This window comes from Cynocephalus volans, chromosome 1 (assembly GCF_027409185.1).
Source record: "Cynocephalus volans isolate mCynVol1 chromosome 1, mCynVol1.pri, whole genome shotgun sequence".
NCBI classification, from domain to species: Eukaryota; Metazoa; Chordata; class Mammalia; order Dermoptera; family Cynocephalidae; genus Cynocephalus; species Cynocephalus volans.
The window spans coordinates 122,819,469-122,843,946 of NC_084460.1; the positions used below are offsets into that span (position 1 = coordinate 122,819,469).

The 24,478-nt window shown below is 37.3% G+C and overlaps 1 protein-coding gene across 3 annotated transcripts in view; it reads left to right on the top strand.

Moving 5' to 3' along the window:
- The window catches only part of HSPBAP1 (HSPB1 associated protein 1), a 53,583-nt gene that overhangs the window by 9,139 nt on the left and 19,966 nt on the right, over positions 1–24,478 (top strand). Inside the window, exons 2-3 of one of the 3 annotated variants that reach the window (XM_063112569.1) lie at positions 7,461–7,646; positions 19,298–19,479. In XM_063112569.1, coding sequence (XP_062968639.1) covers positions 7,461–7,646; positions 19,298–19,479 — 368 coding nt within the window. The remainder of the gene's footprint in view (positions 1–7,460; positions 7,647–19,297; positions 19,480–24,478) is intronic. The other 2 variants (XM_063112573.1, XM_063112581.1) reach the window with 2 other exon arrangements.

The window sequence follows — 24,478 nt, forward strand, 5'->3', positions numbered from 1 at the left end:
GTTCTGTTAGTAAGGAAGAAAAGAATGAGTATTGGGTAGGTAGGTGTTAAAGAAAAAATTATTCAATGACACTTTTTAAAGCATGGTATGGAAAACTTTATTCAGGACCATTGCAATAGGTATAGGGACCACTGCAATGGGGTCTTGCAATGGAGGAGAGAGATTGGGCTAAACTCTGAATACAGCATGGGCAATTGGGAATATATAGCCAAAGAACATTTGTGGATGGAAAAGTGGATGGAAAGATCAGGGGTCAGGGGGATTCTGGCTAAACTGATCTAACAGGATTCTTGCTGAAGACAAACCAGGGTGGTCAGACATCACCTGGGGGATGGTGGAGGATGATCACACATTGAGGATGGGGATTCTTGCTAAACTGAGTTAGCAAGATTATTTGCTAAAACTAGATTTTACAAGGAAGTGATCAGAAGGGCCTAGCAGAAGATTCAGAAGCCTGACTAAAGTGTGACCAAGCAATGCATCACACACTCCCAACACACACACACACACTCCCCAAAACATTCCTCTCTCCAGAGCACACATGGATTGTTATCTATGAATTGATCTTAGACTTCCTGAACCTGCTTATCTTTTCAGGTTATACTCTGTCTCCTGAGTCTTAGGCCCTAGTTAAGTCTTAAAGTTTTAATTCTCTGGAAGTAGGATTGTACAGTGGACAAAGCACTGGACCTGGAATCAGAGCACCTGGTGTCTACTTCCAGTTCATCCAACATCTGAGCTTCTAATTCTTCCTTTAGATAATGGAAATAAAATACCTTCTCTGTCTGTGTTTTACAGGCTTCTTATAGAGTTTGATGAAACCTTTATTTTAATGTACATAAAAGTACATGTGAAAGCATTATATGGGACTTCTAATCAAGATTGCAGAATAGGTAACCAGTGTCACCCTCTCCCACAGTCAAACCAATTTACAACTATTAAAAAGCAATGACAGCCAAGTTGGGGCCACTAAAGTCCAGGGAAAAAGGAAGAGAGACCTATGGAATACATGAAGGTGGGAGAAGCCACAATGAGAGAAAGAAAGGACCGATCTGACGGTTTCAAGCCCCGGCCACTTCAAAGCTGGCCCTGGTGAGCACAAGGAGCAGGAGCTGGCAGAAGCCACAGCTGTGCCCTTCATATGAAGTTGCTTGGAGGCGGCAGGGGAGAAGAGGGCCTTGGTAGCCCCCAGGCCAGCAAGACCACTAACAGGGTTCCCATGGACTCACATAGGAGTGAGGGGCCACAGACAACTGAAAAAAGGAGCCACTCAGAGGCCAGTGAGTCATCGCAAGGGACCTGCTCATGGCCTGTCTCATGGGAAATTTGGAGTGCAGGCAGTAGGGAAGACAGACCCACCGTGGGCACATTGGGGCACAGCATGGACAGCTGATCTGCCCTCCAGTCAGCACAGGCCCACTCAGTGGAGACTGGTCAAGAATATAGAACTGCAGGGGGTGCAGTTTGATGAAAAGACTCAGGCCCAGACAAGAGTTCCCACACAACCCAGGTGTACCAGACCTCACAAGACCCACAAGTGCTTACAAGGGTAACAATTAAAACCTGAGCTGCACAAAAAGCCTTCCCCAGAGTATTAGCAGCAAAGCAGCAATTTAGGTCAACCACAGGGCTCAAGTGCTGGTTCCCACAGGAAGCCCATTTTAGAAGTATGCAAAGGACAACAAATTAGTTCCAGTGCAGGGTTAAGTGGTGGGAATAGTGAATAATCCAACACAGAACTGGAAGAAAAAACAGAAATACCCACAGACCAGAGACAAAGTTCTGATATTAAACAGTAAAGGTCTAACACCACCAAAGAACACCTATAAAACCCAGAAGGACTGGAATCTCCCCCCCGCCCCCCGGGATCCCAAGCTGGGGTTGGAGGAGGGCTGAGGGCCTCAGCCACATCCCCTTGGTATCTGCATCTAGCCCAGTGATAACCACTGAGCCGCTGCTGGAAGTGCCCCAGGCTCCCAAGCTGGGGCAGTCGGGGGCTGAGTGCCTCAGCTATTCCCCTCCCGTCCCGACCAAGTCTACATCTAGCCATGCGAGGACCACTGAGCAGCCGTAGGAAGTGCCCTGGGGGGATCTTGAGCCAGGGTGAGAAGGGCCAAGGGCCTCAGCCAAAGTCCACATCCAGCCCAGCCAAGACTGAGCCACTGCAGGAAGCCCCCTGGGCTCCCCTGCCAGAATGAGGGGGTGCTACAGGCGTCGACGACTGTGCTTCCTCTCCTTACTCCTCCTCCCTTCACCCCCTCCCCCCCAACTGCTCCACAACATCTTAGAATGTAAAAATAATTTAAAAAATTTTTAAATAAATACATAAATAAATCAAAGGTATTTATAGGACAATGCCAAAACCAAGTTGAAAATAAAAACAATGGTATTTATATAAAAAAAGAGAGCATTATACAAGTAAATATATGGAATTGTTATGATGCTTGCGTTCAAAATCAAACTTAATTTTCGCAACAGAATAAATTGTTACTCCTGACTTTTCTCTTATGGCAAGTCACCAAGTCTGGAAACTTCAGTCTTTTTTTTGGCTGCATCTGACTCCTACCCCACCTCTCTGGTTGTAATAGTCTTTAATATTATTCTCTTAGTATTTCTCCATCTCTACCATCTCTGCCTTCCTCACTGCTACCCCTTGTTCAGGGTCTTATTATTATACTTAAAAAAAAAACTTATTGAATCAAAATCGATTATAAATATTTTGGGGGTTGAACATTCAGATATGTTGATTAAATCAATATTACTAGCATATATATTGTTACAAATCGTAATTATTCTTTATGCCCCTTGTCCAATCTCTCCCCCTTCCCCCATTTCCTCCCCTCCCCCCTCTAATTGCCCTAGATTTCTTCTCTCCTTCTGAAAGAATAATGGTTACTCTGTTAATTTGTTGCCTAGATGATCTGTCAAATGCTGAGAGATGTGATCAGGTCCCCCATATTATCATAGAGCAGATGCTGCTTCTGTCACTCTGAAATGGGTTTTGTGGAAAGAGACATCCTCTTCTTTTCTTTGTCTCTGCTGGTAACTCTCCTTGTGTCAATGCACTCCAGTGGTTGGTGGACCATCAGCATGGTGCTTGTGGCATCTAGCCGCTTATGCAGCAGCCATGCTTATTGTGGTGGCTGTGCTGGGCCACCCACGTGGAGGCGCTGTTTTTGGTATACTCCTTGGCACTGGCAGTATATCTGGTTGTGGGGTGTGTCTGGTCCCCTTCTTCATGCCTCTCGTCCTTGGGCAGGCCCCAAGGTGCTGGTGCCATGTGCCTGGTTGTGAGAGAGGTGGCCAGTCCCCTTCTGCATGCCTCTGGACCAGGCAGGCCCCGAGGTGCTGGCACAGTGTGCCTGGTTGTGGGAGAGAGGTCTGGTCCCCTTCTCCTTGCGTTGGGTCCCCGGGTGGATCCCAAGGTGCTGGCGCGGTGTGCCTTGTTCCCGGCTCCACGCCTTGGGTCACTGGGCAGGACCCAAGGTGCTGGCTTGGTGTGCCTGGTTGTCGGGGGGAGGCGTCCAGTCCCCTTCTCTGTGCCTCGGGTCCCCAGGCTGGCCCCGAGGCACTGGCGCAGTTAGCCTGGAAGTGGGAGTGGTGTCTGGTCCCCAAATCCAAGCCTCCGGTTCCCAGGCAGGCCCCAAGGTGCTGGTAGTGTGCCTGGGCCAGAACTAATTCTTTGTCCTTTGCTTCTAACATGTGGGGAACTTCCTGTGGGAACCAGTACTTGAGCTGTGTGGTTGCTTAAATTGCTACTTTGCTGCTGTTTCCCTAGGGAAGGCTTTTTGTGCAGCTCAGGGTTTAATGCTTGACCTTATAGGTACTTCCTGCTCTCCAAAGACCAGGTGGATCTGTGTTGTATAGAATCTCTGATCTAGACCTGAGTTTTTTCATCAAACTGCACCCCATGCAATTCTGCATTCCAGACCAGTCTCCTCTGAGTGGTCCTGCGCTGATGGGGGGCAGGTAGCTTGTCCTTGCTGTGTCCCAGTGTTCTCCTGGTGTTCCCATGTTGCCCACTGCCCATGCTCCAAACACTTCCCATGGGATGGGCCCTACACTGGTCCCTTGTGATGACTCACCGGCCTCTGAATGGTTCCCCTTTTTCAGCTGTTCTGGCTCCTCACTCCTGTGTGGGTCCATGGGAAACCTATTAGTGGTCTTGCTGTCCTCTTCTCTCCTGCTGCCTCCAAGTAACTCCATCTGAAGGGCACAGCTGCGGCTTCCACCGCCTCCTGCTCCATGCGCTCAGCAGCTCGAGCCTTAAAGCAGCCGTGGCCCAAAATGCTCAGAACAGCTTTTTCTTTCTCTCATCGTGGTTTCTCCCACCTTCGTGAACTCTGTAGGTCTCTTGTCCTCTTCCCCTGAACTCCAGCAGCCCCAGCTTGGCTGATGTCACATTTTTATAGTTATAAATTTGGTTGATTTGTGGGAGAGAGTGATGCTGGGGACCTCTATTCCACCATCTTGACCGGAACCTATTATCACACTTTTTACTTGGCTATTGCAATATCTCTCTGAGTCAATCTCATTCCCTACTCCCCCTTCCCATCCTACATCTCTACATATTTCTGTACAGCTCTTATTTTTGTTTTTAATGGTTTATTAGTCTTTTTTGTGTTGCTATAACAGAAATACCTGAGACTGGGTGATTTATAAAGGAAAACAAAATTTATTGTTTACAGTTTCCGAGGCTGGGAAGTCCAAAGTCCATCTGGTGGTGGTGGCAGTGACCCATGGGTCTCACATTGCAAGATGGTGGAAGCACAGAGAGCAGAGAGAGCAAGAGAGACAGACTCTCTTCTTTTAAAGCCCTCAGAACCACACCCCTGACCACCATTTTTAATTCATTCACTACTGCAGGGTCCTACAACCCAGTCACCTCTTCAAGGCTCCACCTTTCAATTACTGTAGTAGGATCTCCCACTCTCTTAACAGTCACAGCGGGTACTAAATTTCTAATACATAAAACTTGGGGGGACACAATTCAAGCTTCAGGGAGTTTTGGGGGGACACAATTCAATCCACTACAAATGGATATGCTATGGTATTGCTATGTCATAATTTAGTAAATATTTTTCTACTTTGGCATTAGGTTCATATTTTTAGGTGTTATAATTTGGTAGTAGACACTGTGTGTGTATGTGTATATTGTATATAGTATATATAAACATGTATAGTTTAAGATTAATTTTGTTCATTGAGATTTTTGCTTTATTTTCCTAGTTATTTTCTGAAGGATGGTTCCAATTTATATGCCATTATTAACAGAGTACTGTATGTTATGAATGTATTGTAGCTGTTCATAGTGTAGGGGGATCAAAGTATGCCACCCCCAAATATGCTGCTTTGGCATATTGATTATTTTGAGTTAAAGGCATTAAAACACAGCATATGCAAGAAGGGCCCTGTGACCTTCCATTTTCTTTCCGAAAGCAGGAGATAAAACTTCCATATGAAAGGTGTCCTCTCTGTACCAGGAGAAAGGAGGACATTCTTAGAACCAGAAATGGGGAGTCAAGACTGAGAGAAATCCATACAAATCAACCTTGTTAAACCCTTATCTTCCTAGTCACTTTTCCACAATTAACTGCTCTAGCCCAACCCCTCTGTCTCATCACGTTTTCACAATTTACTACTCTTTTTCCAACCTAGCATACAAGAGTTAGGCTCTAACTGCATCTTTGGGTCTTCGTTTTTCTTGTGAGGGCTCCCATGTACATGTAAAAATTACTAAATAAAATTTGTTTGCTTTCCCCCTGTTAACTTGTCCTATGTCATCCTGGCCGGAGACCCTAAGAGGGTAGAGGAGAAATTGTACTTCCCCTACAATAGTCTAGCAAAACTTAAAAAAGCATGTGTAATAAAAAAAATGTGGCTTATTTGTTTTCATACACCCGGATTTCAGGTACACCAAGTCCAGGAAGATTAGGTGCACTGAAATCTAGGTAACCTCGTACTTAACATTTGTAGGCCAGTTTGTATAAAGAACTTGAGTATAAAGTTGTTATACATGTCAAAAGTGAAAAAAACAAAAAAACAACCATCTCAAGGAAAGACAAAATTTATTCCTGGTCACATAATGTTATCCTTTACTGGACTCTTTAACACATTAAGGTCGCTTAAAAACAAACTTAGGGCTTCTTTTACGTTGAGACCTAAGGGTGCATTCTCTCTTCCTCATTCTGTGTATTCCCCAGCTCTGTGCCCTTCTAGGCATCCATGCTGATCTTCTCACTTGGGAGTGATGACTGTGTAGAAGGTAACAAACAGATGATTCTCAAATGTCAGCTGCACAGGGCTCATAGCCTGCTCACTGTCACCGAGGGTTTAGGAAAGGATTCCAAGTATTTGCCCTTGTCTGAGAAAAGAGGCCAAATTGATTTAACTTTTCATTTTCTTTAAAAACAGGCCTTACTTTCAGACAATCACAAATTACTCGAGTTCTTGTGATGAGTCCTTCCCCATCCCTCTTCCCTTTATCAGACAGTTTAGAAGAAGTTTGGGTGGTAGAGGAATTTGGATTATTTATGAGCTTCTCTTAATTTTTTTAATTAAGTATAATTACAGATTAAAATAGAGGGTTAGCTAATTGTTCTTGAGAATCATAAATATATGTTTTGAGGGTCAGAGTACAAAGCATTTTTTAACCCTCATGAAAAGCTTAACCTCTTAAGATGTCTTTAAAGAGAAGCTTACTTGTTCTTTTATTAAAAAAAAAAAAAACTAATCTTTACTATCCTATCAAGCATTAACATTCTGTGATTCTGTGAAACTTATTAAAGTACTTCATCACAGTGTTGTTTTGTACATATCCCCTGTACTGTTTATAGATGTAGTTGAAACCAAGGATTCACATTGATTGCCACCTTAGCATATCATTTATCCTTTTAAAATTGCAATAAAAATAATTTCTTACCTCCCAGGTTGACTGCTATTAATATTCTTTTTGGCATAAACACGTGATATAACATGCAGAATTGTTGCTGACTCCAGCAGCTCTAGTTGCTGTAGAGTAGTTCCCAAAAGCATTTCTTACATAATTCTCTGTATAGGGAAGAATACTTTCAAAAAATTGCATCATTTTAAATTTAAAGAAGTATTAGGAAAACCATTTTTTTAAACACTTAAGTTTTGTTTTTAACATTGAAAATTGTAAATATTTACCAACATTTAAACATTTAAAGTTTAATATGAGAAAAATTATTTAAGAATTATGATCCTTTGAGGCCAAATATTTATATAAGCAGTAGTAAATGAAGTGTAAATGCAGTATGAGGGTACTTCAAAAAGTTCATGGAAAGATTCTTATCTTTTAGTTGTTTTTCCACAAACTTTTTGAAGTACCCTTGTATAATTGCACAGAAAGATTTGCCATAATAAATAATATTAGCTGCTTTTTCTTTGTATAGTACAAAATAACTTTATAGTTATGTATTGCTCTGTTCTCTCCCTAGATGAACATGTCAAACCTTTTATGCCAGAGAAAGCAAAAGAAATTATAATGTGTTTACAACAACCTGCAATCTTCTATAACATGGTTTTTGATTGGCCAGCAAGCCACTGGAATGCTAAACACCTTTCTAAGGTCCTTTATGGTAAGCAGATACGATTCAGAATGGGAATGAAGAGCACAGACACAGGTAGGACTATAAGTAATGATAACAATAATGTCTCTATAATAGCATTCCCACCTTCTCAGCAGTGGTTTTTCTTATCTCTGGAGAATCCTTTATTTCTCATCCTCTTTTTGACCATTCATTGTATGGACAGGAAAATTTTTTGGAAAGTTTGGAAGAACAGTTTGGCCCAAGGTTTTTTGTTTTTTGTTTTCATATGAAACAGTCTATCGTTTTGTGATATTGTGAAATATATAAAATCGTGAAATATATTAAATTTGGTCTTCATCCTGTCTCCTGGCATACAACTCCTAAAATTCTTAGAATCTCCAAAGTGCTGTCTTTTCATGTGCTAACGAATTGATTGATGGCTGGCAGCCCCTAGGTAGCTTCAGCATGGGGGCTGGTCACAGGAAAGACCCACAACAGGACTTTCAGCCCCAGTCCCAACTTAAGGGGAGGGTAGAGGGCTGAAGGTTAAGTTGATCACCAGGGACCAATGATTTAATCAATCATTTCTAAATAAACCCAGAGGCATTGTACTACCTAACTTCAAATTATACTACAAAGCTGTAGTAACCAAAACAGCATGGTACTTGCATAAAAACAGACACAAGAACAATGGAACAGACCACTGGAACGGAACAGAAAACCTAGAAATCAATCCATGTGCTTAGCAAACTGATCTTTGACAAAGGCACCAAGAACATACATTGGGGAAAAGACAGCCTCTTCAATAAATGGTGCTGGGAAAACTGGAAATCTAGATATAGAAAAATGAAATTAGACCCATACCTCTCACTAGATAACCAATATCAACTCAAAATGGGTTAAAGACTTAAATATAAGACCCAAAAGTATAAAACTAGAAGGAAACATAGGGGAAACACTTCAGGATGTAGGACTGGGCAAAGACTTTATGAATAAGACCCCAAAAGCACAGGCAACAAAAGAAAAAATAAACGAATGGGATTATCTCAAACTAAAAAGCTTCTTCACAGCAAAGGAAGTAATCAACAGATTGGAAAGACAACCTACAGAGTGGGAGAAAATGTTTGCAAACTGCACCCGGCCAGGAATTAATATCCAGAATATACAAGGAACTCAAACAAATTAACAGTAAAAAACACAATCTGATTAAAAAATGGGCAAAGTAGCTAAATAAACATGTCTCAAAGGAAGACATATAAATGGCTAATAGATACATGAAAAAATGCTCAGCATCACTAATCATCAGGGAAATGCAAATCAAAACTACATTGAGAGGGCCGAGCCCATGGCACACTCAGGAGAGTGTGGCGCTGGGAGCGCAGTGATGCTCCCGCCACGGGTTCAGATCCTGTATAGGAATGGCCGGTGCACTCACGGGCTGAGTACCGGTCATGAAAAAGACAAAAAAAAAAAAAAACTACATTGATATATCATCTCACCCCAGTTAGACTGGTTATTATCAAAAAGACAGAGAATAACAAATGCTGGTGAAGATATGTAGAAGGGGGAACCCTTCTGCACTGTTGACAGGACTGTAAATTAGTACAGCCGTTATAGAAAACAGTTGGAGGTTTCTCAGACAACCACAGGTAGAACTACTATATGATCCATCAATCCCCCTACTTATATACCCAAAGGAATAGAAATCATCATGTTGAATGTAAACCTGCACTCCCATATTATTGCAGCTCTATTTATAATCGCCAAGATATGGAACTAACCTTAATGACCATCCACAGATGACTGAATAAAGAAAAATGGTATATATACACAGTGGAATATTACTCAGTCATAAAAAAGAATGAAATCTGTCATTTGCAGCAGCATGGATGAGCATGGAGAAAATTATGTTAAGTGAAATAAGCCAGACACGGAAAGAAAAATACTGCATGTCCTCTATTATAAGTGGGAGCTAAAAAATAAAGAACAGATGAAAGAAACAAACAACAAACACAATACTATGCTGAACTTTGAGAAGGAGAGAACAGAACTGTGGTTACTAAAAGGGGGAAGGGGAGGAGGAGGGGACTTAGGGAGAAATTGGTTAATGGACACAAGAATACGTACTTTTTTTTTTTTTTGGCAACTGGCCAGTGTGGATGAGTACATTTTGTAATGATGAATGTGCTAACTATCCTGATGTGATCATCACATACTATACACAAATACTAATAGTCAACTCTGTACCCCACAAATATCTAAAAATATATATAATCAATTATGTTTCAGTAAAAAATTTAAAAAGTCATGTCTGTGTAACTAAGTCTTCATAAAAACCCAAGATGACCAGGAAGGGGATCCTAACCCTTGACTTGGTGTTGTCAGCACCACGCTCTCCCGATTGAGCCAACCGGCCATCCCTATACAGGGATCCGAACCCATGGCCTTGGTGTTATCAGCACCACACTCTCCCAAGTGAGCCACAGGCCGGCCCCATCTGTATCCTTTCTAATAGCCTTTATAATAAACCAGGAAATATAAGTGCCTGTTTCCTTGAGTTCTGTGAGCCACTCAGCAAATTGATCAAACCCAAGGGAGAGGGTTGTGGGAACCCCAGTTTATAGCCAGTCCATCAAAAGCCCAGCTAAAACAACCTGTAGCTTATGACTGGCATCCAACTATGGGGGAAGGAGGTGAACAGTCTTGAGGACTGAGCCCTCAACCTGTGGGATCTGACGCTATCTCCAGGTAGATAGTGTCAGAATTGAATTGAATTAGAGGATACCTAGCTCGTGTCCACTGCAAAATTGGCTTGCTTGCTGGTGGAGAAATCTCCACACATTTGGTCACAGGAGTTGGTCTTTGGTGTTGATTGTTGTGCTGTGATGGCAAAGGAAAAACACTTTACTTCAGAGTGTATTTTTTTCCTTTGCAAGTTTATAACCCCATACAAAATGTATTTGTTCGTATATCAAATAGTATGTACATTGCTAGATGTTATCGTGGTTCATTGAAAGTGGTAGACACTTAATAGATATTTGTTAATGTGCTCTTATTTATGTTCCCATGCGACTGAAAAAGACCAATACTAATCTAATAGTCCCTTCCACTTTCTATTCATGTAGAATGTGTCCTTTTACTTGTTGCTTCAGGCACTATTTATAGTGCTTAGTCTTGGTGATAATTTTATCCCTTTGCTTTGTCAGCTGCCTGACCTGTATTGCATTGCACCAACATGAAATGTATGTAAGGCTGGTTTTTAAATTCTCTTAAACAAATAGATTTTGCCTGCTTCGTTTTCTTGCCTGAAGACTTCTAATATTTCGATTTTTTTTCCCTATTGTCAGATAAAGTAATTACCATTAACTCTAAAAATTAATATAGAGAAACAGTGCTGTTTCTAACCTAAAGGAGTCCATAACCATTGTCTGCTGTTTAGCTTGTATTTCAATATGGGTAAGTGGTGGTCCACAAATTCACAGTGTTGTGAGCATTGAGGTGAAGTGGCTTATGAATATCTGTTAATAGCTCAGGAAGAACTAGAAAATTCCCCAGCTTCCCTTCTGGCTGCTCCAAGCTTCTTTCTTTCATGTTGACCTTGTAGTATATCTCCCAGAATTATTTAGTTTTTGGGTCTAGAACTACCTTGTACTCCTTGGACCGGATTAATGTACCTGGAACTCTTTGACATCTCATTGTAATCACAGACCTGTTTATTTTACTTTAAAGTTACATGCTAGACCAGTAGCAATAACAAAAATCAGATTGTGCTTTTCTTGATTTTAGTCAAATAAATCTGACACTTAAGTGTCTGTTAGACTCTAATTTGGAGAAAAATAGGAATTGTAATTTTTCTCACATCTTGGTTAGACTCAAAATACAGTACTACTACTAATAGCTAACATTTATTGGGAGCTATTGTGCCAGGCACTGTTCTGAGGGCTTTACACATACAGTTATGTGCCACATAATGACTTTTTGATCATTGATGGCTATATGATGGTGGTCCCATAAGATTATAATACTGTGTTTTTACTGTACTTTTTCTGTTTAGATATGTTCAGATGCACAAATACTTAGCATTGTTTTACAATTGCCTACAGTATTCAGCACAGTAACATGCTGTACAGGTTTGCCTAGAAGCAATAGACTATACCATATAGCCTAGGTGTGTAGTAGGCTATACCTCCTAGGTTTGTGTAAGTACACTCAATGATGTTAGCACAGTGAGGAAATCGCCTAACAACACATTTCTTATAATGTAATGAATTTGTCGTTAAGCAATGTATGGATGTATTAACTCTTTTAATATTAAAACCTTCTCAGGACAGTACTATTATTATCCCATTTTATAGATGAGGCCAAGTAATTTGACATTTTCAAGTTAATACTTAAGCATAAAAGAAAAAGAAAGTAAAAAACTAGTGAGAAACTACTATGAGTTTTTAGTAAAGACAATTTATTCTTTTTTTATGCAAATAAAATTCGCACAACATAAAATTTAGCATTTTAGCCATTTAAAAGGATATAATTCAGTGGTTGTTAGTATATGGCTGTTCAACCATCACCACTATCAAATTCCAGAACACTTTTATTATCCCAGAAAGAAACCCAGAGCCCCTTAAGCAATCATTTTTCATTCTGCCTTACCCCCAGCCCCCTGGCAACCAGTGATCTACTTTCTGTCTCTGTGAATTTGCCTATTCAGGACATATCATATAAATGAAATCACACAATATTTGGCCTTTTGCCTGGCTTCTTTCACTTCTCATGTTTTCAAGGTTCATTTATGTCATAGTATGTATCAGTACTTTATTGCTTTTTATTGCCTAATAATATTCTGTTGTATGTATATGTACATTTATCCACTCATCAGCTGAGGAATGTTTGAGTTGTTTCACTTTTTGATTATTAAGAATAATGCTACTATGAACATCTGTGTACAAGTTTTTGTGTGGATATATGTTTTCATTTCTCTTGGATATATACCTAGGAGTAGAATTGCTGGGTCATATGGTATACAATAACTCTATGTTTAACATTCTGAGGAACTCCAAAAACTGTTTTCTAAGATAGCTGCACCATTTTACTTTCCTACCAACAATGTATGAGAGCTCCAGTTTTTCCCATCTTTGTTAACACTTATTCCATTTTTTTGCTGATAGCCATTCTAGTGTATGGGAAGTATTTCATTGTGGTTTTGATTTGCATTTCCCTGATGACTAATAGTGTTGAGCATCTTTTCATGTGTGTATTGGCTATTTGTATATATTCTTTGGAGAATACTATCCTATCCTTTGTATATTTGTATTTGTATATATTCTTTGGAGCATCCTATCCTTTGCTCATTTTTTAATTGGGGTTTTTGTCATATTGTTGTTGAGTTCTTTATATATTCTGGATACTAGACCCTTATTAGATGTATGACTTTCAAATGTTTTTTCCATTTCGTGGTCATCTTGATAATCGTTCTTTCTAAAGTTATGTCTCTGAGTGTAAATGCAATATTTCCACAGCCAGTATAGGGTAATGGCATAAGAGAGCTTGACTCTGGAGTCAGCTTGCATGAGTTCAAATTGTGGCTGTGTGACTTTGGGCGAGCCAATTAACTTTTCTCTATGTTAGAAATATTTTCAAGATTAAATGCTTTCATATTCTCAAAACATTTAAAATAGTGCCTAACACATAGTAGTGCTCAACATGTTATTTAAAAATAGAAATAATTTAAAAACAAAAGTGACTCCTTTATTGTAGAGAAAATTGAAAAAGGAGAAGGACCAAAGAAATTAAAAATACCTATTCCTCCAACAATAATCAACCACAATGTATATTGACAAAAAAAAAAAAAAAAAAAAAAAACCTATTCCTCTACCCAGAGGTGATCACTAGTTATACTTTGATGTATGTCTCTCCAGGACTTTTTGTATTTTATTTTATTTTATTTATTTATTTTTATTAAAATGTAATTGATTACACATATTTGTGGGGTATAGAGTTGAATACCAATATCTGAGTACAATGCACAATGATCAAATTGGGATAGTTAACATTTTTATCATTACAAAACATAATCATTCCTCTGTGTTGAGGACATTAGATCTCTCTTCTAGCCATTTGATAACATGCAGTAGATTAATGTTAATTATAGATAACTAGCTCAGTTGTACATCAATAGAGATTAGTTTTCCTAACTAGCTGTTTTTTCATTAACCAATTTCTTACTGTCCCCCTTCCTTTTTGTATAAAGTTGTATTAATATTCACAGCCTGCTTCTTTTTACTTAGCTATTCTGAGCAGCTTCTCTTGATGTTAAATGTGACTTTTAAATGGCTACCTAATATCCCATTGTTTGGTAGTGTGATAATTTATTTTAATATTCTCCTATTTCGATTGTTTAGATTGCTTATGAGTTTTATTTATTTATTTTTTTTATGACCGGCACTCAGCCAGTGAGTGCACCGGTCATTCCTATATAGGATCCGAACCCGCGGTGGGAGCGTTGCCGCGCTCCCAGCGCTGCACTCTCCCGAGTGAGCCACGGGCTCGGCCCATGAGTTTTATTTTTATAAAAGCTTTATTGCTTGTGAGTTTTAAATTTCTAAATAAGACTGCAGTGAACATCTTTGCAAACAGACTTTGAGTTTCTGATTATTTCCCTAGGATAGCTTCCTGGAAGGAGAATTATTGGGCCAAAGAGTATGAACATTATCATCAGTAGCGACAATATCTGTGAGGCTCTTTACACCAGAAACCTCTGAGTCATTTTGATTGCCTCTCTTGAGTGGTTTCTTGTGACTCAGTGACTTACATCCTAAATATCTGGCATCCAAATGTTTCTCTTCGCAGCCCTCCTTTAGTCAGCATTACCCATCTCTCTCTCACCTCCATAGTTGCAGTAGCCTCTACCCTAGTCTCTCTGCACCCCCTGCCCTCTCTCCTCAGACCATTCCTCATACTGAAACCAGAGACAATTAAAAAAAAATTAATCTTATTTCTCTGCTTAAAACCCCTAAATGGCTTCCCATTACTGTTAGACTAAAGACCAAAATGTTGTAGGGTAGAAGGCCCAGCTTAATCTCTCTCCCTGAGCTCAGGCCACACAAACATTTTTTCAGTTTCTGTATTTCCAGGGATTTGCTTCTTCCTACTTCAAGGCCTTGGCATATGTAATTCCCTGTCTAGCCATTCTCTTTTCCCATTTCCCCTTCTCCCAGCTTTAATTTGTTAATTCCTCTTCCTTTAGAGCTTAGCTTAAATGTTATTTTTTCCTAACTACACCCATCCTCCCCCACTCTCCCAAGTCAGGTGTGACTATTAAATTATCTCAGAACATCTTGTATTTCTTAGTAACACTTAGTACAGTTATAATCACATGGTTAGTTGTATAAGTAATTACCTGTTTAAAGTCTCTTCCCCTCAGAAGGTCACCTTTTTGAGGGCAAGAGTTATGTCTCATCATGGCTGAGCACCTGATGGGCATTCAGATATTTGTGGAGTGAAAGAGTGAAAGGCTTTTGATACATATAGCTGGGCGCTTTGCCGAAAGGTGGTTTCCATTAACACTCTTCAGAACATGTGAGGGTGCCTGTTTTGCCACTCTTGCCAAAACTGAGATTATCTTCATAAAAACCAATCTTGCTGATAGGTGAAAAATGATATCTCATTACTTTAATGAACATCTTTGATTGCTGGTGATATTGAACATATGTTCATGTTTATTAGTAATTTGTATTTTTTTCTGATAATTCTTCTTTGACTATTTTTTTTATTGGCATCTTAGGGTTTTTAAAAAATTTTAAATAAAATTCTTTATATATTAAGACTATTATGTTGTTACTAATATGTTTCCCAGTTGATTGTTTGCCTTCTGATTTTGCTTCACATTTCTACATTTTTATATAGTCAAATCAAGTCAAATCAAATAATGCTTTATTAATAGTTTTCTGCTCATTTATTCATCCTTAGAAATTCCTTTTTATCCTAAAAATAGATAAATATTCTAATATTTTCTTTTAATAGCTTAATGATTTCTTTTTTACCTTTTACTCTTTATCCATTTTTAAATTCATTTTGGTATATGGTGTTCACTGAATTTTTTTCAAATAGTTAAGTTGGGAACTTTTATTTCAGTACCATTTACTAAATAATCCTTTTTTTACCCTATTGGCTTTGGAAGCCACCTTTATTATATTACTGTATTCTTGTACATTCCAGCATCAGTTTCTGGGTCACCTATTAAGCTGTCAGTTTTGGTACCAGTAAAACAATTTTAACTCTATTTTGGCACTGGTATATATTTTAATATTTAAAGCATAATTCATCCTCCCTAATTATTCTTCTTTCTTAGATATTATTGAATTTTATTCATCTACATGAACTTTAGAGTTACACAAAACGTTCACTTTAAAGAAATCTTGTTGGGATTTTAAATAAAAATTAAGGTCTACAAATTAATTTGGAAAAAATTAATTTTTTTGTAACACTGTATCTTCCTACACAGGAACGTGTTATCTTCACTGATCAACTCTATTGTCTCTTGGTAAAAATATTCGTAGTTTTCATATAGGTTCACAAATTTCTTAAACTTGTAAGTTTGTTATAGCTGTTATGAAGGAAATGTTTTTGCCTGTTATGTTTTTCTCATTGGTTGCCTGTTATATTTTTCTAATTGGTTGTGATTGGTTCATGTGATTGGTTGTGATTCTTTCAATAAGATGAAAGCCACTTATTTCTGTATGTTTATTTTGTAACCAGCCACTTACTGGTCTGGGTGGTTTTTTGTCTGGTTTTGTGGGTTTTCTATGTAGACAGGCATATGGTTTTATAAGTAATGATAACTTTGTTTCCTCTTTATTGAATGTATGTATTTCTGTTTTAAATCTTGGTTAGAATTTTTCTAGAGTGCTTGAAATAGTAGTGTTAATAATTGGTATTTTTGAATGTAATGTGTTCCTTAGTTTGTTTTAGGAAGCAGATAGTGACCATTACAAAGCTCCTTGAAACATTTTTGGTCAAATTTGTATGCCAATATATGTGCTCAGGGGCAGTGTTGTACCTCAGCTGGCAGTAATTTGGCAAGCAGTTATAGGAATAATCCTAAACATCTGCAAGTAGGTGAGTAGAGTTATGATCAGAAGACCTTCTCAGAGCTCACACTCCATGCATCATTTCTTGTTTGTAAAGTGAAAAAAGTCTAACAAAGTGAATATTTGTTTCCCTGCTGTGCAAAAAATATATTAGGACCCCTTTTTTTGAAAGTTAAAAGCAAGCTCATTTATATACAACTGCCAAATCCTGAACTCAGTCGAGCTCCTTCTTAACACTTTACAGTAAATGGGATGAAAGTTATAGATGCCTAGGCTACTTCAACATTAAATGAGAGAGTAATAATGATGGAATTAGAAAGGAATACTGTAATTCCATTGCATAAACTAAGAAAGACAACTGTATTACACAGAAAGAAATAGTCATTATAACTAAATCAGAACAGTACCTTTGGTGCTGCTACTACCAGGTAAGAGTGAAAAGATACTATTTTGAAATCATTCTGTAAATGAAAAGGTGTGTCGTTTCCATTCATTGTAATTTTCCCCTGACATAACAGTTCTCACATATCATTTTTCCATTTTTAGATTTTTACTTTTTAACATGCAGAATTTGCTGTGACAGAAAATAAAGTCCTCTAATGAGGCCAGGTTTGGGGGGCTGCAATTCAGACTTGCCTGTGATAACTGACCTTAACTGAAAAGTCCTGTTCAGTCCACTCCAAGGGCAAGTTGCTCAATTAATGGTTTTAGTATTCAGTTGGGTCAGTTGGATTGAGTCTATGAAGTGAAAACTTATAAGACAGTATAATGTCTTTAGGTTTATAGTACAGTTTACTGAAATGACTCCTATTTCCCAACAACATGAAGCTTTCTTGCCACATGCTTTTTTGTTTGTCAAAATTAAACTTTATATACTCCTGTTCTGTTATGGTGAATTCTTGATGATGTTGATAATGTTAAGAGCTTATATATATTGATGATTTACTGTGTGCCAGGCACTAAATGCTTCACAAAAGTTACCAAATTTAAATAGGTCTTATATATGTAGATTTTTATCTTTCAGATAAATGTGCCACAATAAAGTTCTGCTTCTTTTCAAAGTCAGATGACAAGTTGAAGTAGATGAATTAGGTTGATTGTTGACATCTGCCCTCTCTCTACTACCTATCTGCCATTCTGTGGTTTTAAGAAAAAGAAAGAGAGGGAAAAAGATGATTGGATAATCCTAAGCAGTTCAAGCAGAAAGAGAAGGAGAAGATAAAAGCTGTTGAAAGCAAAGTTTGAATACCTTTTTTTTCCTACTACTAATTCAGCTAACTTTTAAAGGGTTCCAAGTAAATAGATGACTGAATAAGAAGTACTAATAATAGTGCCTAACATTTATTGAGCATCTGCTCTGTGTCAAGCACTGTGCTAACTGATCTGTATCCCCTCTTGGAAGGATTTCATGCTTTGTAAAGGAGGTCATAATCAGATTTCTTAACTATTAGCTTCCCTAAGTTCATTTAAAATATTCTCCTAGTTGCAAAAAAATTAATTCCATTACCGTTTTAGAAGAGCAGTTCTATCAGTCCAAGATTCTAATCTTGATGCACTGGAGCCATACCCATAACCACTATGGACAGGTAACAGATCTTTTCTTGAAGCTTTCCTGATCAGCCCACATCTCTGGTGGTCTTTTCCTTTTCCTAAGTGTCTGTGGAAAAAAATTTTGCATTTAATTTTATGATACCTCAAGTCTAGTATTCTAGTTAAAGCTTTGTCTTTGTCTAAATATATTCTAAACTCTGAGTTTTTATCTATTTTTGTCTATTTTTTTATATTATATTATATAGTATATTAATAATATTATCTATTATTTTTTATCTATTTCTTTTATGTTCCTACATGTCTGACCATAGTACTAATTATACATTATGTGCTTAAAAAATAATTCTGAAATAAATGAGTTAATGAATAAATGAACAGACTTTAAGTTGATACTGTCCACTTAATGATTCTGAAGAGCTATGTATGATATATGTGCTGTATAAAGTCAGAAAGTTTTCAAGACAGTTTTTCATTGTTGTTGCTTTTTTTTTTTTTTTTTTTTAATCTAAAGCAGTCATTCTCAAACTTTTTGATCTCAGAATCCCTTTACACTTAAAAATTATTGAGTACCCCAATGACCTTTTGCTGGTGTGGGTTATATACCAGTGGTACTTACTGTATTAGAAACTAAAACGGAGACATTTTAAAATGTAAGAACACAGCACGTATTCTACCAGCTGTCGGAGCACTAACATCCACCCATGTCATGTAGCCTCTGGAAAACTCTATGGTACACTCGTGAGAGAATGAGAGTGAAAAGGGCAAATAGTGTCTTCATATTATTATGAAAATTGCTTTGAGCTCACTGGCCCCCTTAGAGGCTCTTGGAGAATTGATAATCTAAAGTATTCTACTGGATTACTAAATCAGGCTGTATTAAGGGTAGTCTTTAATCTTAAGATTAAAACGGTGTTTTTTACTTTTATGTTTAGTCATTAGTATTGTGAATGTTGTAAATGCTTCTAATCACATAGCAAGTACAAAATCAATTTTAAATTCATGTTAAATAATAATTTGGGGGTGAAATTATCTTTGTTTAAAAAAAACCAACAATATTTGGAAACTGTGTTCATTATACATTTAAAGTCACGTTCTCTTACATTGCAGCTCCTCAGTTTGAAACTACATGTAATTATGTAGAAGCTACACTTGAAGAGTTCCTAACATGGAACTGTGACCAGTCTAATATTTCTGGACCATTTAGAGATTATGATCATTCCAAATTCTGGGCTTATGCTGACTATAAATATTTTGTCAATCTATTTGAAGACAAGACAGATGTTTTCCAGGTAAGTCAATACATTCCTTTTAATCTTAGTAAGAATTGTTCTTGAGAAAAGATCACAAATTACAATCTCCCTGCTACCTTCCTGCCTTGCTCCCTTTTTCTCTCATAAGTAGTCACTGTGAATCTTGAGTATTTTACCCACTCAAGCCAAAAGATATGCTCAAGAGAAGTGTAACATTTGGCTTAAACAGATGAGCAGCCTTCTTTCTGTTTTCGTACTCTCCAAACTTCCTCCACACCCCTCCTTTGCCTTTAATCAGTGCCTGAGCTGGTTTGGAGTACATTAGAAGTATAGATGGTGTATAAAACTTCATTTCCTCCTGACCTACATATAAATTCTTTTTCTGCAGTGCGGCAGATAGAGGTACAAAGCTGATGCTATGAAGAAGCATTCCTTGGGCTGTGACCAGGCCGCCACTGCCATGTCTGTCCACTCTGGGGGTTTTAGTGCAGCTATTTTCTCTGGTGGTTTATGGGTTGAGGCAGAGAATAGTGGGTTCCTGGAATTTTGGTAGTAGAAGCCCTGCCAGAAGTGTGGGAGTGACTTGCAAAAGTAAGAATATGGAAGGAAGTTCTTTGCCATGTGTTGACATAACTGACAGCAGAATTTGTAGACTATCATATCCCCTTTTAAATCATCCCACAAAATGAACTGGCAGTTTAAGTGTTTTGTACCTCAAACTGCCAGTTCATTTTGTGGGATGATTTTGCAAATTCCCTGCTCTGGTTTCAGTGTTTGTCTTAGGCGTGGGACATGAATGGGAGTGGTCTTAGGAAGCTGTTTGGATGATTCTGCCTTGCCCCGAGTCGGGCCCCAGCTCCAGAGCCCTTCGTAGGAGAGAAGTATTTCGCTGTCCCTGCATGCTGTTCACAAACTGCTCCTTTCCTCCCGTCTGTCATCACCGTCCCTTCTCTGGACTTTACTCTCACATAGGCTGATAGTTCTTCGGCTCCTGAGTAGTTTTCCATTCAGCCTATATTTTTCTTTTTCACTTTGAGTCAAGGCATAAATAACTATTTACATAGTCAGTATAATACAACTGCCAATATTTTGTAGCTTTCTCTACTCAGTTTTTAAAATGTTTACTTAATTTTGTTTTTTATAAAAAAATAGGAAAAATATGGTGCCTTGCTCCATAATTGTTAGTTGAGGGTATATTTTTATTCTCATAGTCACAAAAGAAGTGCATTGGTTTTGAAAACATTCAGTAAATGCTTCTAAGTCCACAGTCCATACCAAATCTACTATTTACTCACTTTTAAATGATAATTTTGAGGTAGATGTTTTTTCATAGTTAACTTTTAGAGTATTTTGTTATACTTTTATTTCTCATACGCCTGTCCACTCTGTGGATTAGACTACTGTTTTACTCCATATTTCAGGTAAAACATTGTATGATAGTAATATTTATTAAGTACTTACTTGTCCTGGTACTTTTCTAAGTGCCTTACATTGATATCCTCACAGTAATCCTGTCATTTAATAATTATCCTTATTTTAAGGAAAATGAGGCACAAAGAGATTAAGTAAAACTTTTCTGAGATTATACATCTAAGAACTGGGTAACCCAAGTAAGTCTGCCTCCAGAGCTTTAACTACTCCAGAGCTTTTGCTACTACTCTGCCTATAGAGTCCAAATACACTCAGTCCTATCCCCATATCCTCTCTGCAGATAGGACTAAGGACTTCCATCTGTAGGCTCATTTTGCTTTGGATGAATCTCTGATCTGATCCCACCAGTTGTCCTGTCCCGTCCCACGCATGACAGCACTGGGCAGACATGTGACCTGTCCATTAGGTGTGGATATAAAAGGCAGTGTTTTGGAAATGTGCTGGAATTTGAATTGAGCCCTTATAAAAATCTGATATTTTTAATCGAATGAGTTTTCTGTCAGCTCACATTATGGTGGTGAATTCTGCTATGAACAACCAAGTCCATTAAGATTGTATCATTTTTTATCTCAGCGTTTTCTGGGCACCAAGTCTTCTTTCTTCACAGGTACCTAAGTTGTTTTGCTTTTACCTCTGCAATTCATTCAGTCACCACATCTTATTACTTACTATTTCATGCTTTCTTACATCTGTCATAAAATGGTGGGTAGTTAAACATTAAAACTGATACATTTAAAAAATATGTATTAATTCATTTAAAATAACACAATAAATCCATTTTATGTTAACATAAATAACATGTTTTTAAGAAAATAACCATATTCAAAAAAATTTTTAATGTAGTTGGAGGAGTGGATTTTTTTACATTTTTGCAAGTCTTTTTAATGTCTGGCTGTAGAAGACAGCTGGATTCTCATATGTTTCTCCATTCCAGCTGTTGTAATTTGTTGGTTTATTTGAAGTATATGAAGAAAATCTTGCCTTACACACAAAAGGGAGGAGTATTATAACAGCTTTTTCTGATAATTGTGGATTATTTTTTATTCACACCAAACTTAACACGGGGTAGTTTCTTAAAGTTTCATTATTTGTAGTATGAAATCTGAACCATAATGAACAAACTTTTTGTACTCTTATAATAAAATCCATTGGTTGGTCTTGCACAGAATGAATCTTATGTAATGTCATTCATTGGTCATTTGGAAAATACTGGTTTACTGACTTATACAGATCTTCCAAATGTTGACACATTTTAGTATACTTGATACATTTCATTATTTAAAAAGTCACTTGTGTTACACCATTCTCATCAAAAAAGTCTTTAAATACTAGGAAGCTTTCAAGTACAGTTTTCAAAATCATTTTCATTCCGTTCAAAATATTTTCTAATTTCCCTTATGATTTATTCTTTGACTTATTGATTATTTAGAAGTATAATGTTTGATTTTCAAATATTTAGGGATTTTTCCAGCTATCTTTCTGATACTGATTTTAATTCTGTTGTGGTCATACTTTGTATGATTTCAGTTCTTTTAAATTTATTGCAACTTGTATTATGACCTAGAATATAGTCAATCTTGATCAATGTTTCATGTATGTTTGAAAATATTGTATATTCTCTTGTTGAGTGGAATATTTTATAAATATCAATTCAGTCAAGTTGATTGTTCAAGTATCTTTCTGTTCTTTTTGGTTTTCTGTATATTTGTTCTACTCATTATATATAGACAGGTATTGAAATCCCCCAGTTATAATTGCAGATTTGTCTTTTTCTCATTTTTTGGTTGGTCACTTTTTGTTTCATGTATTTTGAAACTGTTATAAAGTTTATACACATTTAGGATTATTATGCCCCCTTGATAAAAATCTCTAAATATTTGAAAATTAAACATTATATTTCTGAATAATCAATAAGTTTTATCATGGTGAGCTGATCTCTCTACCTTGGGTTCATCCTTATTCTGCTGTTTACTTTGTTGTCTATGTTGTTTAGTTTGCCTTTGATTAGTGTTAGCATGAAAAGGGAGTACTTACTATGTTCCAATTCTAGAAAATTCTACAACTTGCAGACTAATTTATAGTGACAGAATGTAGATCAGTGGTTGTCTGGGAATGAGATTATAAGGACAGATGGATTACAAAGGGACACTGGCAAACTTTTGGACATGATCAAAATGTTTGTCATCTTGATTGTTATGATTTTTCAAGCGTATAAATATGTAAAAATTTAACAGATTGTACATCTTAAATATATGCTGTTTATTGTGCATCATTTATACCCCCAATAAAGCTGTTAAAAAAAAAAAAATGCTGTTAGTACACTTGGTCTCACTGTCTTGATACTAGTGGTTTTTTTCACCATTGCTTTTATACCATCAGTGCAAATGTTAACACAGTGAAATAGGCAAATAACATCTTAGTAGTATTATGAAAATAGTTTTGACCTCACAGATTCCCTGAAAGGGCTCCAGGGACCCCCAAGGGGCCTATTGACCACTTTGAAAACCTCAGGTCTACAACATCACTTCTGTAATTACTCTATTCCTCCAGTTCTGACTCCTCTTCTAATTAAATAAAGCTCAAACAGTTTTATATGAAAATGCATTTCAAGTCATGTTTCAGATTAAGTATTGAAATATTTTAATCATGTTTACAAACATTTCACGACTTAAAATTATATAAGGATAGCATTTAACACTCTCCCCAATATGGCTGACCCTACTTATTTCCTTTGCATAAGCCCTGTCCATTCTCCTCATTGACTGTCGGACGTACCATGTTCTCTCTCACCTCTGGCCCTTGCTCATGCCCTTCTCAATTTCTGCCTATTAAAGTTCTGCTTCTTAGGGACTGGCTCAGATTTAGCCTTGGCTATGAAGCCTTCTCCACCACTTGTACCCATATATATCTGTCCCTTATCTTTTATTCCTGTCCATTTTATTCAGATTGTATTTAAATGGTGCATGACATAGATTGCTTGTGTCTTGTTCCTCTAACAATATTATAAGCTCTTTGGGATATGTTTTATAATTTTTTATTCCCCAATCTGCTAGTATCCTGAATATGTAATAGATATTTCAATGATTACATAAGTGTATTTTTTTTTACTAGTCTTAACCATTTCTGGTTTTGTTATTTCTTTAGGACCCTTAAGAGAATGTTCTGACTTACACCCCTGGCTTTACCCTTATCAAATTTTCTGTGTTTTCTAGTTGATCAAGTGTAGTGTTTGTCAATCTTGATAAGAAATTCTTAGCTCTCTTTAGCCTTCTACTAGTTTTGTAAATTTTTACTGGATTTTTATGTAAATTTTTATGGCCTCTACTGGAAGTTTCCATCTATTAACCTTATCTTCCACAAATTAAATTCATCCACTGATAAATATGTAATATTTATGTACTGATAAATGTACTTGTAAATATGCTGATATGATTGGACAATATCCTGTAGCCTCAAAGATGGCCCTAAATTATGATTTTTGACACTTTGCTGACTTTTGTGTATAGCAAATAAAGTTAGTCTCATATTTTAGTTATACATCATATCATTAGCTGACCTAAGTAAAAGCATTTATTTTGAACATTTTGTTCTCTACTTCCCAAGGAAG